Raw genomic sequence first — 14875 nt, forward strand, 5'->3', positions numbered from 1 at the left:
CATTGTGGGACGAAGGGCCTGTACTGTTCCATGGTCTATGTTCAACGGTGGCTACACAGCACTGACAATGTCACCTTGTAGGGAGACAAAACTTTTGCATGAAAACCAGTCAGTTCAATGAACCAACCAATAACTCCAGGCAGTGACTACTTCCCCAGGGAGATAGAATCCCTGTGTCAGTCAGGCTGGGGAGTGAACTTGCAAGCTGACAGGCTGGTGGCCGCCGAAAATCACCAGACCAATCAGACCACCCTAAACTATTTGAAGAGACGTGTCAATAAAAACCTTGGAGGAAAGTCAAGTAATAATTAAAAGATTAATCTGGACTATGAACTTTGTGAGTTTTTGATGTGTCATATGTTTAACGGCTGCCATAAACTAAGAAGTGAATGCTGAGAGACTGGTAATGTGACTATGGCAAGCCAGGCAGTATGCAATACGTGCATATGTTAATTCTTCAAACTGTGAGGGTCTTGTACCAGAAATGCCTTTGGTTTGTTTGCTGAGCAGAGTCAAACTGCAATGTTCGCCCACTCTCTATTTCTCGTTACCTAGCTAATCTTCTATCGATCGCTCATGTTACTCCCTTAAGCCATTAGATCTTATTTTGTTGAATAATCTTTGATGTGACACTTTGTCAAATGCATCCTGGAAAGAAAATGGAAGTACAAGTTGAAACTTTCCCTTTATCCACATTGCTTGTTACTTCCTAAGACAATTCCAATAAATCAGTGAAAGATAATTCCCCTTCAAACAATCATGTTAACTTCGAACAAAATAAAACTGCAGATGCTGGAAATCAGAAACTGAAATTATTGGTCTGGCATCGTTTGTGAAGAGAAAGCAGAGTTAACATTTCGGGTCCAGTGATCCTTCTTCAGAACTGTTCTGAAGAGTTTCTGTTCAGCAATTTCTATTATTGTTTCATAGATTCATACAGCACGGAAACAGATCCCTCGGTCCAAACAGTCCAGACTGAACATAATCCCAAACTAAATTAGTACCACCTGCTTGCTCCTGGCCACTATCCCTCCAACCTTTCCTATTCATGTACTCATCCAAGTGTCTTTTAAACTTCGTAATTGTACTCACATCCACAACTTTCTCAGAAGTTCATTCCACACAAGCAGATCACTATGGGTAAAAGAATTTCGCCCTCACCTTTTTTTAAATCTCTCTCCTTTCAAAATGTGCCATCAAGTCTTGAAATCCCCCATCCTAGGGTAAAGACAGCTACCAATCTATCTATACCCCTCATTATTTTATAAACTTCTATAAAGTCACCTCTCAACCTCCTATGGTCCAGTGGAAAAACATCCCAGCCTATCCAGCCTTTCTTTCTAACTCAAACCACCCATACCCAGCAACATCCTGTTAAATTTCTTCTGAACCCTGTTCCAGCTTAACAACATCCTTCCTATAACTGGGCGACTAGAACTGGACACAGTATTCCACAAGAGGCCTCACCAATGTCCTGTATGTTAACACTGCATGATAGCATTGAGATTTTCTAAGTGATGCATTATATCATCCCAAATAAAGTGATTCAGGATTTTCCCCATGTTAAATGTCAAATCAATTGGCCTGTGATTTCCAGCTTTCTGGCTCTTTGTGCCCCACCTTCCTGAATTCTTAAGGAAAAATAACAAACTATTCAAGATAACAAAGTGTGGAGCTGGATGAACACAGCAGGCCAAGCAGCATCTCAGGAGCACAAAAGCTGATGTTTCAGGCCTAGACCCTTCATCAGAGAGCATCATCAGAAACCATTCAACACAGGTAATATATTAAACATTATAATCTAAATCACATCAAGATATAGCTCTGCAATCAATGCTTCACTGGGCAGCACGGTGGCTCAGTGGTTAGCACTGCAGCCTCACAGCGCCAGGGACCCAGGTTCCATTCCAGCCTCAGGTAACTATCTGTGTGGAGTTCGCACATTTTCCCCGTGTCTGCATGTGTTTCCTCCGGGTGCTCCGGTTTCCTCCCACAGTCCAAAGACATGCAGGCTAGGTGGATCGGCCATGCTAAATTGCTCCTAGTGTTCAGGAGTATGAGGGTTATAGGGGGTTGGGTCTGGGTGGGATGCTCCACTGGGCGGTGTGGACTTGTTGGACTGAAGGGCCCGTTCCCACACTGTAGGGACTCTAATCTCTAATCTAATTTTCAATTGCTCCATATGACATGTGAAACTTTCGCACAGCTCTCTCCTGGAAAGGTTACCCCCAAATTCCCTGGCTCTCATATCTACAACACTTCTTCTAGCATCCCTCATAGGACTGAACAATCCTCCTCCTTGTCTACAGCATCAACTACATGGTAGCTCATAGTGAACTTGAAGGCCCTCTTCTATTTCTGGGGAAGGGAACGAAAAAGAGCCCAAGACTACTTAAAACTACTACAAATGCAGGAAGCTGAAATTAAATCAGAAAAGTGCTGGAGAAGCTCAGCAGGTCCGGGAGAGTTAGTGGAGAGAGAAACAGAACTGAGGTTGCCAGTTCGACATGCCTTTCCTGCAGGCCCCGCCTACTTCCCACAGACCGCCCACTTCCCCATGCCCCTCCCTTTCCTCGAACCAGCGCCACTCTGGAAACGGCCACGTCTCTGTGGCGATGCCCTCGAGCCGCTCCACCAATCAGGAAGACTCACCATCGGCATGAATGAGCGGCGCTGGGGCATCGCGTGACCGAACCCTCGGGTCGCCCCGCACCACCCCTCTTCTCATTGGTCGGACCGGGAAGGCTCGGACCATTGAGAGGCGGTCGATTGGCCCGCCGTATACGCCCACCGCCGATTGGGCAAGCGTAGCCTGAGAAGGCATGACCTCCAGCCAATCACGAGACAAAGATCCGCGCCCCTACGGGAAAAGCAATGACTGGTCGCGAGAGCTGAGTGACAGTAATATCGTACAATCGGTGATGTAAGGCGGGCTCTAAGGTCATGATCGGAATTGGTATTGGTAATGCTTAACTGAGTGACTGAAATGTAGACCAATCGATGAATGGGAGCTCTTCGTTGAACTCCCGCCCATAGCCTCCTTTTTTTTCTAACGGACCATAACAAACAGAGGAGAACGGCCGGAGTTGAGGGTTTTCCGGGAGCTGGTGGCTGGCGTTGTGTCTGCTGCTCTGATCGTTCATGTCCGATTTATGGATTCCTGGCTGCAGTTCGGCCACTTGGGCCGCCCTCTCTTTCTTTTTTTGGCGGTGGCCGTTGCTGTAGCCCAGGGGCAGCCGCTCCCCGAGGCTCCGGCTCCGGCTTCGGCACCGGCCGAGGCCTCCTGGGTCCGTGGGGTGAAACCGATCGCAGTCCTTGGGGCGCCGGCGGAAGGAGGCGGGTTAGAAGCGGTCGTGGAGGACGATGAGGCGGAAGAGAGTGTTACGAGTGGAGAAGATCAACCCAGGTAGGCAGCAATCCTCCATAAAACCTGGCGACCCTCCCTCCTTTTATTGCCACCCCTTCCATCAACCCCCCCCTCCCCTTCCATCACCCCCCCCCTCCCCTTCCATCACCCCCCCTCCCCTTCCATCACCCCCCCCCTCCCCTTCCATCACCCCCCCCTCCCCTTCCATCACCCCCCCCTCCCCTTCCATCACCCCCCCCTCCCCTTCCATCACCCCCCCCTCCCCTTCCATCACCCCCCCTCCCCTTCCATCACCCCCCCCCTCCCCTTCCATCACCCCCCCTCCCCTTCCATCACCCCCCCCTCCCCTTCCATCACCCCCCCCTCCCCTTCCATCACCCCCCCCTCCCCTTCCATCACCCCCCCCTCCCCTTCCATCACCCCCCCCTCCCCTTCCATCACCCCCCCCTCCCCTTCCATCACCCCCCCCTCCCCTTCCATCACCCCCCCCTCCCCTTCCATCACCCCCCCCTCCCCTTCCATCACCCCCCCTCCCCTTCCATCACCCCCCCCTCCCCTTCCATCACCCCCCCCCTCCCCTTCCATCACCCCCCCCTCCCCTTCCATCACCCCCCCCTCCCCTTCCATCACCCCCCCCTCCCCTTCCATCACCCCCCCCTCCCCTTCCATCACCCCCCCTCCCCTTCCATCACCCCCCCTCCCCTTCCATCACCCCCCCCTCCCCTTCCATCACCCCCCCCTCCCCTTCCATCACCCCCCCTCCCCTTCCATCACCCCCCCTCCCCTTCCATCACCCCCCCTCCCCTTCCATCACCCCCCCTCCCCTTCCATCACCCCCCCTCCCCTTCCATCACCCCCCCTCCCCTTCCATCACCCCCCCCTCCCCTTCCATCACCCCCCCCTCCCCTTCCATCACCCCCCCCTCCCCTTCCATCACCCCCCCCTCCCCTTCCATCACCCCCCCTCCCCTTCCATCACCCCCCCTCCCCTTCCATCACCCCCCCTCCCCTTCCATCACCCCCCCCTCCCCTTCCATCACCCCCCCCTCCCCTTCCATCACCCCCCCCTCCCCTTCCATCACCCCCCCCTCCCCTTCCATCACCCCCCCCTCCCCTTCCATCACCCCCCCCTCCCCTTCCATCACCCCCCCTCCCCTTCCATCACCCCCCCTCCCCTTCCATCACCCCCCCTCCCCTTCCATCACCCCCCCTCCCCTTCCATCACCCCCCCTCCCCTTCCATCACCCCCCCTCCCCTTCCATCACCCCCCCCTCCCCTTCCATCACCCCCCCCTCCCCTTCCATCACCCCCCCCTCCCCTTCCATCACCCCCCCCTCCCCTTCCATCACCCCCTCCCCTTCCATCACCCCCCCCTCCCCTTCCATCACCCCCCCTCCCCTTCCATCACCCCCCCTCCCCTTCCATCACCCCCCCTCCCCTTCCATCACCCCCCCTCCCCTTCCATCACCCCCCCTCCCCTTCCATCACCCCCCCTCCCCTTCCATCACCCCCCCTCCCCTTCCATCACCCCCCCTCCCCTTCCATCACCCCCCCCCTCCCCTTCTGTGCCATCAACCCCCCCTCCCCCACTTCCGTGCCATCAACCCCCCCTCCCCCACTTCCGTGCCATCAACCCCCCTCCCCCACTTCCGTGCCATCAACCCCCCTCCCCCACTTCCGTGCCATCAACCCCCCTCCCCCACTTCCGTGCCATCAACCCCCCCCCCCCACTTCCGTGCCATCAACCCCCCCCCCCACTTCCGTGCCATCAAACCCCCCCCCCCCCCCCCCTTATCCCCACTGTATGAAGGTTCATGTGAGGTGAAGGGCTTATGCTGGGAGGTGAATATTTTCAAGATTAATGCTCGTTTTCCTGTGGAAATGTGGGAATGAAAATAAGCTGTAGCAAAACTTGCACAGAAATTTAAGATTAATGTAATGGCCATGATGTCGGTTTAATATGACCTTTTTATGTTCTGTCATGGAGTACCATGTACTTTGTTTAGCATAGGATTAATACTTCTTAAACTTCTTTCAACTCATGTTGCTGAAAATTTTGTTTATCTCTTCGTTTTCTGTCACCTGTTCAACGTGACCCACATGAAACAGCACGCACTAAACCACCTCAAGCAACCTTGCAATGTATGATTTTAGCGCTGTTTCATGATTGCTCGCACCCCCCAGGAACAATTTAAATACAATGCGGGAACAGGGGATGCCATTAGGCTGAACAGACCAGTTCTTACTGCTAGTCAGTGGTGAAAGTTCTCAGAAGGAAGTAAAGTTTTAGCCACCAAAGAGAATTGAGTTGGAGTATCTCTGGACAGTATTTGATACACCTTTGGTTGTTTTCCACAATGGACATTACACAACTTCCACCTAATCATGTTGTATCCCTTTTGCAGTGCAACTGAGTGGACCCTTCCTAATAGATGAGAGAAACTCTGGTCCACCAAATGTGACCTTGTTTGTTTTTCTTGCAGCAGTACCTACCATTTTTAAATGAAAATTTAGAGACTGCAAAGGACACTAAACGTTTTTTAAAAAATGGTCTTTCTTTTGCAACTGTTTTGTCATACAGGCAGTGATTTAATGTTGGGATTTTACAGTGAGAATGTTTGCTTGAGGCTTTGTAACTCTATTCAATACTGGTATGCTTTTATTTTTTAAGTGTTAGTGCCCTTTTGGTTGTGAAGAATACCTTAATATATCACTACACATTAACTCTGCTGATAGTGATGGTTCATTCATCAGTCAGAATTGGCATATTGAAATTGAGTGCAAAAAAATTTAGATTAATGGTAGATTTTTCAACATTTGCTTTTGAAGAATGAAGAATTTACAGAGGTCTCCTGTTGGAAGTAAAGTGGACCAGAAACAGGTGTCGACCTAAGCATGTTTGGATAATTATCAAACAGTTTCAATTACAGGACAGCAGATGTCGTGCTCTGAGTGGATACAAGCAGCAGAAAGACAATAAACATGATTGCAGACATGGTAGGATCAGTATTTTAGGATGTATTGATGCTTAAGAGCACAAGATTGAGGGACTAGGAAAAGAGATGAGAATGGTTTGAACAAAAATGTTGGCAAATACCAGGAGATCTTAATAGCCTTTTGTTGTGCTGTAACTTTTATGTACATCTGTTATTATTTAAGGTAGTGTTTGAGACGAAATCCAAGTTTAGAAGGGGTTAATGTTCTGTGATTTGATGTTGAACGCTGGAAGCTTATGATGGAAACTCTGGAAATCATATAAGCTAGTTTTACAGAAATGCATCAACATGGCTACTATCGGGTTTGTGATTTTTCTTTTAAAAGTGAAAGCTGTTTTGTCAGATGACCTATTCTTTGTGTCTGCTGGCAGATCCCTGGTTATTGTAAGTACGATGGATGGGCGCGTTGTAGCATTGGATCCAGAGAATCATGGTGCCAAGCGTTGGGAACTTGATGTAGGAGCTGGCTCTTTAGTCTCTGCCAGCCTCAGCAAGCCTGAGGTAAGAGGCAAATACCATAATTTGAAACATCTTCCACTTTTATAACATCAACTGTGTCTCCATTTCTGCTTCAGTCCATCTACCCAAAGCTGAACCGATGCTTGTGTTGCCTCCAGATACAACTATCCAAAAGATTTCCTGTTTCCTATTCTCTGGCTTTCATAAACATTAGCTCATTCATAGCACTGCTGACCTATATTGGACATGCTATCCCACAAAGCCCTGGATTTACTATCTTCGTGGACTCGTTCATTGTGAATTTGTGGAATCAACTCCTGCCTTGCATCTTGCCGGAACTCTGGATTGCATTAACATTGGCCTCTTGTGAATTCACCATTTATTTGGCTGGCCAATTATTCAGGTGCTAAGCTCAGGAATTGCCTCCTCAAATCTCTCGCGCTCTGCTGCACCACACCATCTTTTTCCTGAAGATCTGCCTCAAAACCCACTTTACAAGCTTGTTTGAACTTGAGCCTTCAGTCGTTTCCACTTAAATTGATACCTGTCCAAAATAGGAGATATTTTCAGCAGCAAAAGCTTTTAGGATCTTTTTTAACTCGTGAAGGTTCTTGTTATTGCACTTTCCATGTTGAAATGTTTGTACGTTTTTGATTTGTTAGCTCATTGTATTAATTGCACAGTAGACTTGGATCATTTGGTAATGCCTCCAACCTGAATGTGGAAGTTGTGGAATGAAACCCTATAGCAGGCCTAGAATGTGTAATGTTTTAAGAAGAAAGTTCCTGTTCATGGGATGTTGCTGTCAGTGGCGAGACCAGCATTTTATTGCAAATCTTTAATTGATTGGAAGGTAGTTAAGAGCTAATGACATAGTTGTATGTAGACAGTAGCCTAGACTAGCTAAGGATGGCAAAGATAGCAAGAACTGCTGATGCTGGAATCAGAGATAAGTGTGGCCTGGAGGAACACAGCAGGCCAAGCAGCATCAGAGGAGCAGGAAAGTTGTCGTTTTGGGTTGCGACCCTTCAGAAGTCGGGAGGGGGAAGGGAGCTCAGAAATAGAGAAGAGGGGTGGAGCTGGAGAGGGTAGGTGGGATGATGATGAATGCAGGTAGACAGTGGTGGGAATTGGTCAGCAGGATGGATGGGAGAGAAGATAGACAGATTGTGTCAAGGCAAGAATGAGAGGGCGGGTTGGGCATAGCATGAGGCCAGGGTGGGGGGATTTTAAAACTGGTGAAATCCATGTTTAGGCAATTGGGCCATAGGTTGCTGAGGCAGAATGAGGTGCTGCTTCAGCTTGTGTGTGTGGTGTCATTGTGATACTGGAGGAGGCCCAGGATGGACATGTCACCCAGGTTGTTGGGGTGGGGGGGGGGGGGGGGGGGGGGGAGGTGTTGTTTAAATGGTTTGCGACTGTAAAGTGGTGGTGGTTGTCATGACCAGAGTGCAGATGCTCCACAAAACAGTCTCTGCTTGGTCTCACTGATGTAGAGGTGGCCACATCGGGAGCAGCTTTCTTTCCCTGAAGGACATTAGTGAACTACATGGATATTTATGATAACTGATAATAGATACGTGGTCAGTCTGCTCAGAAATATTATTGCACACTCTGATGCAGTTGGGACTTGAAACTCTGCCTTGGCTGAAAGTTAGGGACACCACTACTAAAGACCTTTCTGGGAGAGTATAAGTGGAGATATTTTAATCAATTTGTTCATGAAGCCTATGAGAATTGACCTCGACTTCAGGCTCTGAGGTAGGGACACTACCACAAGAGTTCTGCTTAATTGATTTCAAGTTTCTACATTTTGTGATAGTGGGAGTTCAACTTTTGTTTCCCCAGAGTGCAAGCCTGGCACTCTGGATTATTAGTCCATTAACTTTACCAGTGTGACACCACCTTCCCCTAGTGTGGAGGGCCAAGAGTAGATATAAATTTCCTGGTTAGGCAGAGTAGGTATCTTTTTATTAAGCAAACTGTTCAGACATATTGTGACACGCTCAGAGTTGGTGGGACTTGAACCCTGAGCTCCTGGCCTACAAATAGGAGCACTACCACAGTGCCATAAGAGCCATTTCTAGGAGAAATTACAGCTGCAGCTGTATTTTATGCTGCAGCTGTACAAAACTCTGGTGCGGCCGCACTTGGAGTATTGCGTACAATTCTGGTCACCGCGTTGTAAGAAGGATGTGGAAGCTTTGGAAAGTGTGCAGAGGAGATTTACTAGGATGTTGCCTGGTATGGAGGGAAGGTCTTACGAGGAAAGGCTGAGGGACTTGAGGCTGTTTTCATTAGAGAGAAGAAGGTTGAGAGGTGACTTAATTGAAACACATAAAATAATCAGAGGGTTAGATAGGGTAGATAGGGAGATCCTTTTTCCTAGGATGGTGACGGCAAGTACGAGGGGGCATAGCTTTAAATTGAGGGGTGAAAGATATAGGACAGATGTCAGAGGTAGTTTCTTTACTCAGAGAGTAGTAAGGGAATGGAACGCTTTGCCTGCAACGGTAGTAGATTCGCCGACTTTAGGTACATTTAAGTCATCATTGGATAAGCATATGGACGTGTATGGAATAGTGTAGGTTAGATGGGCTTTAGATCGGTATGACAGGTAGGCACAACATCGAGTGCCGAAGGGCCTGTGCTGTAATGTTCTCTGTCTATATTAGATATTTTTTAATTACCTCATTCAAGATGATATATTGCACATTTCTGGAGCAAATGGTACTGGAGCCTAGATCTGAGGCTCAACAATGGGGATGCTATTGCTACCATGAGACCTCTTGTCGGAGATTTTTTTTGCTCTTTAATGTCTGCAAGTGCTCTTATGTACGACTAAATGTTTTTCTTTCTCCCATCACCAAATCATCTGTAACCACCGAAGAGGGGCAGACAGTCAGCCAACAACCGTGATACCCTCCACAGCCTGCTGCCTAGACCAATTTGGCTAGGCCCAGGAAAAGACCCACAAGAAGGTCTTGACTTGTCCACAACTCTTCACTAATCCAATCAGTATCAGCCTGTCTTGAAGTTGGATTAGTGCCTAATACAGCTATTGAAGTTTTGAGTTACATCATCTGTGCTGTGAACTTTGCAGCAATTGCTGATGTAAGTTTAGAGACAATGACTTGATTTAAGTTGAAGCTTGTGTAGATCCCCATGGCATTGAAATGTTTACCCGTTAAATTTATTCAGGGTATGATAATCACCAGAGTATTGTTTACATTTCTTTTGGTTATTAGCGACTTATTGTTTCAGATGAGGCAAAGAGAGCAAATATTTGATATTGTGCATTTAACATACACATCAGTTCTCCAAGCTAATTGTTATTTTCATATTTATTCAACAACATAGTAATGTTGCCATTCTCAATAGCAGCTTGCAACAGAAAGGAATAATCAAAATTAACCCATTCTGCCTATCGCTCTGCATGTCCTATGCTGCAAATAATTATGCACTTGTTCGAGTCACTGTGCAGCAATCTATCCTCACAGAACAACTAGGAAGTGTCTCTTCATCTCTCCTATTGTGTTGTTGCCAATTGTTGAATGAGGACCACTGGTATACCTGGGCAACAGTGTGTATCAACTGCAAAATGCACTTCAGTAGCTTTGCAAGGCACCTTTGATAGTATCAGAAATAGTAGGAACTGCAGATGCTGGAGCATGTGAGAATACAAGGTGTAGAGCTGGATGAACACAGCAGGCCAAGCAGCATCAGAGGAGCAAGAAGGCTGACGTTTTGGGCCTAGACCCTTCTTCAGAAAACAGTATGTTCCATACACATGGCTTCTGCCACCAAGAAGGACAAAGGGCATCAGATAATTGGAAATGTTGCCACATACAATCCTGACTTGGAGGTTTACCACTTCACTTTCATTCACATTGTTGGTGTGTCTACACCAAATGGGTGGCAGCAGTTAAAGAAGGAAGCTCACTCTAACCTTAACTTTAAGGAAAGTTAGGAATGGGTGTAAATGTCAGTGACACTCAGTCCATGAATAGAATTTTCAAATAAAATCAGTCTGAATATCAAAAATATGATTACAGCTGAAGAAAGATTAATGCTCTGAATTTTAAGGGCTTAGTTTGGTTTCACAAAATATTGTGATATTTAATGGCTGTCTCCTAACGAAAAGCACAGGGCACTTTTGAAATAGTTGCAATGTTCTTAATAATTCACATGAAAGATTTTACTAACTCCATAGTAGACCAGGCTTTTAAATTTTTGATCAGACTGCAGTTTCATTGAATTGTTGCCCCTTTTCTAGAACATAGTACATAGAACACAACAGTGCAGTACAGGCCCTTCGGCCCTCAAATGTTGTGCTGACCAGTGAAACCAATCTGAAGCCTATCTAACTGACGCTATTCTATTATTATCCATATGTTTATCCAATGACCATTTAAATGCCCTTAAACTTGGCGAGCCTACTATTGTTGCAGGCAGGGCATTCCATGCCTTACTACTCTCTGAGTAAAGAACCGACCTCTGACATCTATCCTATATCTATCACCCCTCAATTTAAAGCTATGTCCCCTCCTGCTAGCCATCTCCATCCGAGGAAAGAGGCTCTCACTGTCCACCCTACCGAGTCCTGTGATCATCTTGTATGTCTCTATTAGGTCACCTCTTAACCTCATTCTCTCTAATGAAAACAGCCTCCAGTCTCTCAGCCTTTCCTCCATAAGACCTTCCCTCCATACCAGGCAACATCCTGGTAAAGAGATAATGGGAACTGCAGATGCTGGAGAATTCCAAGATAATAAAATGTGAGGCTGGATGAACACAGCAGGCCAAGCAGCATCTCAGGAGCACACACCACCCCACCGACCTCCGGATACAACACATCATCCTCCGACACTTCCGCCATCTACAATCCGACCCCACCACCCAAGACATTTTTCCATCCCCACCCCTGTCTGCTTTCCGGAGAGACCACTCTCTCCGTGACTCCCTTGTTCGGTCCACGCTGCCCTCCAACCCCACCACACCCAGCACCTTCCCCTGCAACCGCAGGAAATGCTACACTTGCCCCCACATCTCCCCCCTCACCCCCATCCCAGGCCCCAAGATGACATTCCACATTAAGCAGAGGTTCACCTACACATCTGCCAATGTGGTATACTGCATCCACTGTACCCGGTGTGGCTACCTCTACATTGGGGAAACCAAGTGGAGGCTTGGAGACCGCTTTACAGAACACCTCCGCTCAGTTCGCAACAAACTACTGCACCTCCCAGTCGCAAACCATTTCCACTCCCCCTCCCATTCTTTAGATGACATGTCCATCATGGGCCTCCTGCAGTGCCACAATGATGCCACCCGAAGGTTGCAGGAACAGCAACTCATATTCCGCCTGGGAACCCTGCAGCCATATGGTATCAATGTGGACTTCACCAGTTTCAAAATCTCCCCTTCCCCAACTGCATCCCTAAACCAGTCCAGTTTGTCCCCTCCCCCCACTGCACCACACAACCAGCCCAGCTCTTCCCCTCCACCCACTGCATCCCAAAACCAGTCCAACCCTCCCTAACCTGTTCTTCCTCTCACCCAGGCCTTCCTCCCACCCCAAGCCGCACCCCCATCTACCTACTAACCTCATCTCACCTCCTTGACCTGTCCATCTTCCCTGGACTGACCTATCCCCTCCCTACCTCCCCACCTATACTCTCTCCACCTATCTTCTTTTCTCTCCATCTTCGGTCCGCCTCCCCCTCTCTCCCTATTTATTCCAGTTCCCTCCCCCCATCCCCCTCTCTGATGAAGGGTCTAGGCCCGAAACGTCAGCTTTTGTGCTCCTGAGATGCTGCTTGGCCTGCTGTGTTCATCCAGCCTCACATTTTATTATCTAACATCCTGGTAAATCCCGTTTTCACTCTTTCCAATTCTTCTGCATCCTTCCTACAATGCTGTGACCGGAACTGTACACAATACTCCAAGTGCAGCCGCACCAGAGTTTTGTACAGCTGCAACATGACCTCATGGCTCTGGAACTCAATCTCTCAACCAAAAAAACCTAACACACCATACCCCTGATAGGGCATCAGCCTGGGTGGATACTTTCAGGGATCTATGTACATGAACGCTGAGATATGTCTGCACATCCACACTACCAAGAATCTTACCATTAGCCCAGTACTCTGTATTCCTGTTAGTCCTTCCAAGGTGAATCACCTCACACTTTTGCGCCTTAAACTCCATTTGCTACCTCTTAGCCCAACTCTGCAGCTTATCTATGTCCCTCTGTAACCTGCAACATCCTTCCACACTATACATAACTCCACTGACTTTAGTGTCATCTGCAAATTTACTAACCCATCCTTCTATGCCCTCGTCCAGGTCATTTATAAAAATGACAAACAGCATTGGCCCCAAAACAGATGCTTGCGGTACACCACTAGTAACTGAACTCCAGAATGACCATTTCCCATCAACCACCACTCTCTTGTCTTCCATTTAGCCAATTTTTGATCCAAACCGCTAAATCACCCTCAATCCCATGACTCCTGTTATTTTGCAAAAGCCTACCATGGGGATCCTTTATCAAATGCTTTACTAAAACCCATATACACCACACCAACCGCTTTACCCTCATCCATCTGTTAGGTCACCTTCTCAAAGAACTCAGTAAGGTTTGTGAGGCACGACCTACCCTTCACAAAACTGTGTTGACTATCCCTAATCAAATTATTCCTTTCTGGATGATTATAAATCCTATCTCTTATAATCCTTTCCAACACTTTACCCACAACCGAAGTAAGGCTTACTGGTCTGTAATTACCGGGATTGTCCCTCTTCCCCTTCTTGAACAAGGGGACAATATTTACTATCCTCCAGTCTTCTGGCACTATTTCTGTAGACAATGACAACATAAAGATTAAAGCCAAAGGCTCTGCAATCTCCTCCCTAGTGTCCCAGAGAATCCTGGGATACCTCCCATCTGGCCCAGGGGACTTATCTATTTTCACACTTTTCAGAATTGCTGACATCTCCTTTGTGAACCTGAATCCCATCTCGTCTAATAGCCTGTATCTCAGTATTCTCCTCAACAACATTGTGTGTATTCACACAGGAAAAAGACAAAAAATATTCATTTAGTGCCTCCTATCTCTTCGGACTCCATGTACAACTTCCCACTACTGACCTTGACTGGCCGTAATCTTACTCTAGTCATTCTTTTGTTCCTGACGTACCTATAGAATAAAAGGATTGTCTTTGGTATGGTTCCAATCAGAAGTAACAGTGACGATATGTTTTAAGATCAAATTAATTATTACTTTCTAATAACTTTACTACTGCCGTGCTGAGTTTTAGCCTCCTCGTTCTTAACTTCTAGCAACATGGAGTATAATTAGATTATGTGGGGGTTGGCTGGATGGCTTGTTTGTGATGTAAAGTGATGCAAGCATCATGGGTTCAATTCCTGTATTGGCTGAGGTTACCGTGGAGGGATTCCACGTTCTCAATACCCAAATGGCCTCCCCCCGCCCCAACTGCTCCACTCAAGTGTCGTGACCCTTAGGTTATACTGCCACCAGTCGTTCATAAGTCTCTGTGACAATGGAGGCTTCAACCTTGTAGCCTGATTTTACACAGTTCACGTTTTGGATTGTTTTTGTGCAGTCTGAATGTTTGACTTGGGTTTGTTAATGCTCTGGTAGGAGAGCCCAGGGCCCGAGGACACACTCTTAGAGTAAAGAGAAGACATTTTAGAATGGAGATAAGGAGAAACTACTTCAGCCAGAGTGGTAAATCTATGGAATTCACCAGCACAGAAGACTGTGGAGGCCAGGTCATTGAGTACATTTTAAGATTGAGATAGATAGGTTCTTGATTATGGAGAATTGGGTTGAGGAACTTATCAGCCGTGATTGAACGGCGGAGCAGACTCAATGGGCCGAAAGGAGCAGAAATTAGGCCAATGTCTTATGGTCTTATGCTCACCCTGTCCATTGGCACTTTTAACTTTTAATGTCGACATCCTTTTGAATTAAGCTTGCTGTTGTTGTCTGCAGGTTGGTGTAAAAGCGTTTAGGTGCACAGTT

The 14875-nt window shown here is 47.6% G+C and overlaps 1 protein-coding gene across 1 annotated transcript in view; it reads left to right on the plus strand.

Annotated features, from left to right (window-relative positions):
• The first annotated feature begins 3066 nt into the window (after window positions 1–3066).
• eif2ak3 (eukaryotic translation initiation factor 2-alpha kinase 3) overlaps window positions 3067–14875 on the plus strand; it is a 116462-nt gene continuing 104653 nt past the window's right edge. Inside the window, exons 1-2 of the mRNA XM_059650338.1 lie at window positions 3067–3406; window positions 6734–6863. Coding sequence (XP_059506321.1) covers window positions 3153–3406; window positions 6734–6863 — 384 coding nt within the window. The 5' untranslated portion in view covers window positions 3067–3152. The remainder of the gene's footprint in view (window positions 3407–6733; window positions 6864–14875) is intronic.

The sequence above is a fragment of the Stegostoma tigrinum genome, chromosome 1 (assembly GCF_030684315.1).
Source record: "Stegostoma tigrinum isolate sSteTig4 chromosome 1, sSteTig4.hap1, whole genome shotgun sequence".
Taxonomy (NCBI): Eukaryota; Metazoa; Chordata; class Chondrichthyes; order Orectolobiformes; family Stegostomatidae; genus Stegostoma; species Stegostoma tigrinum.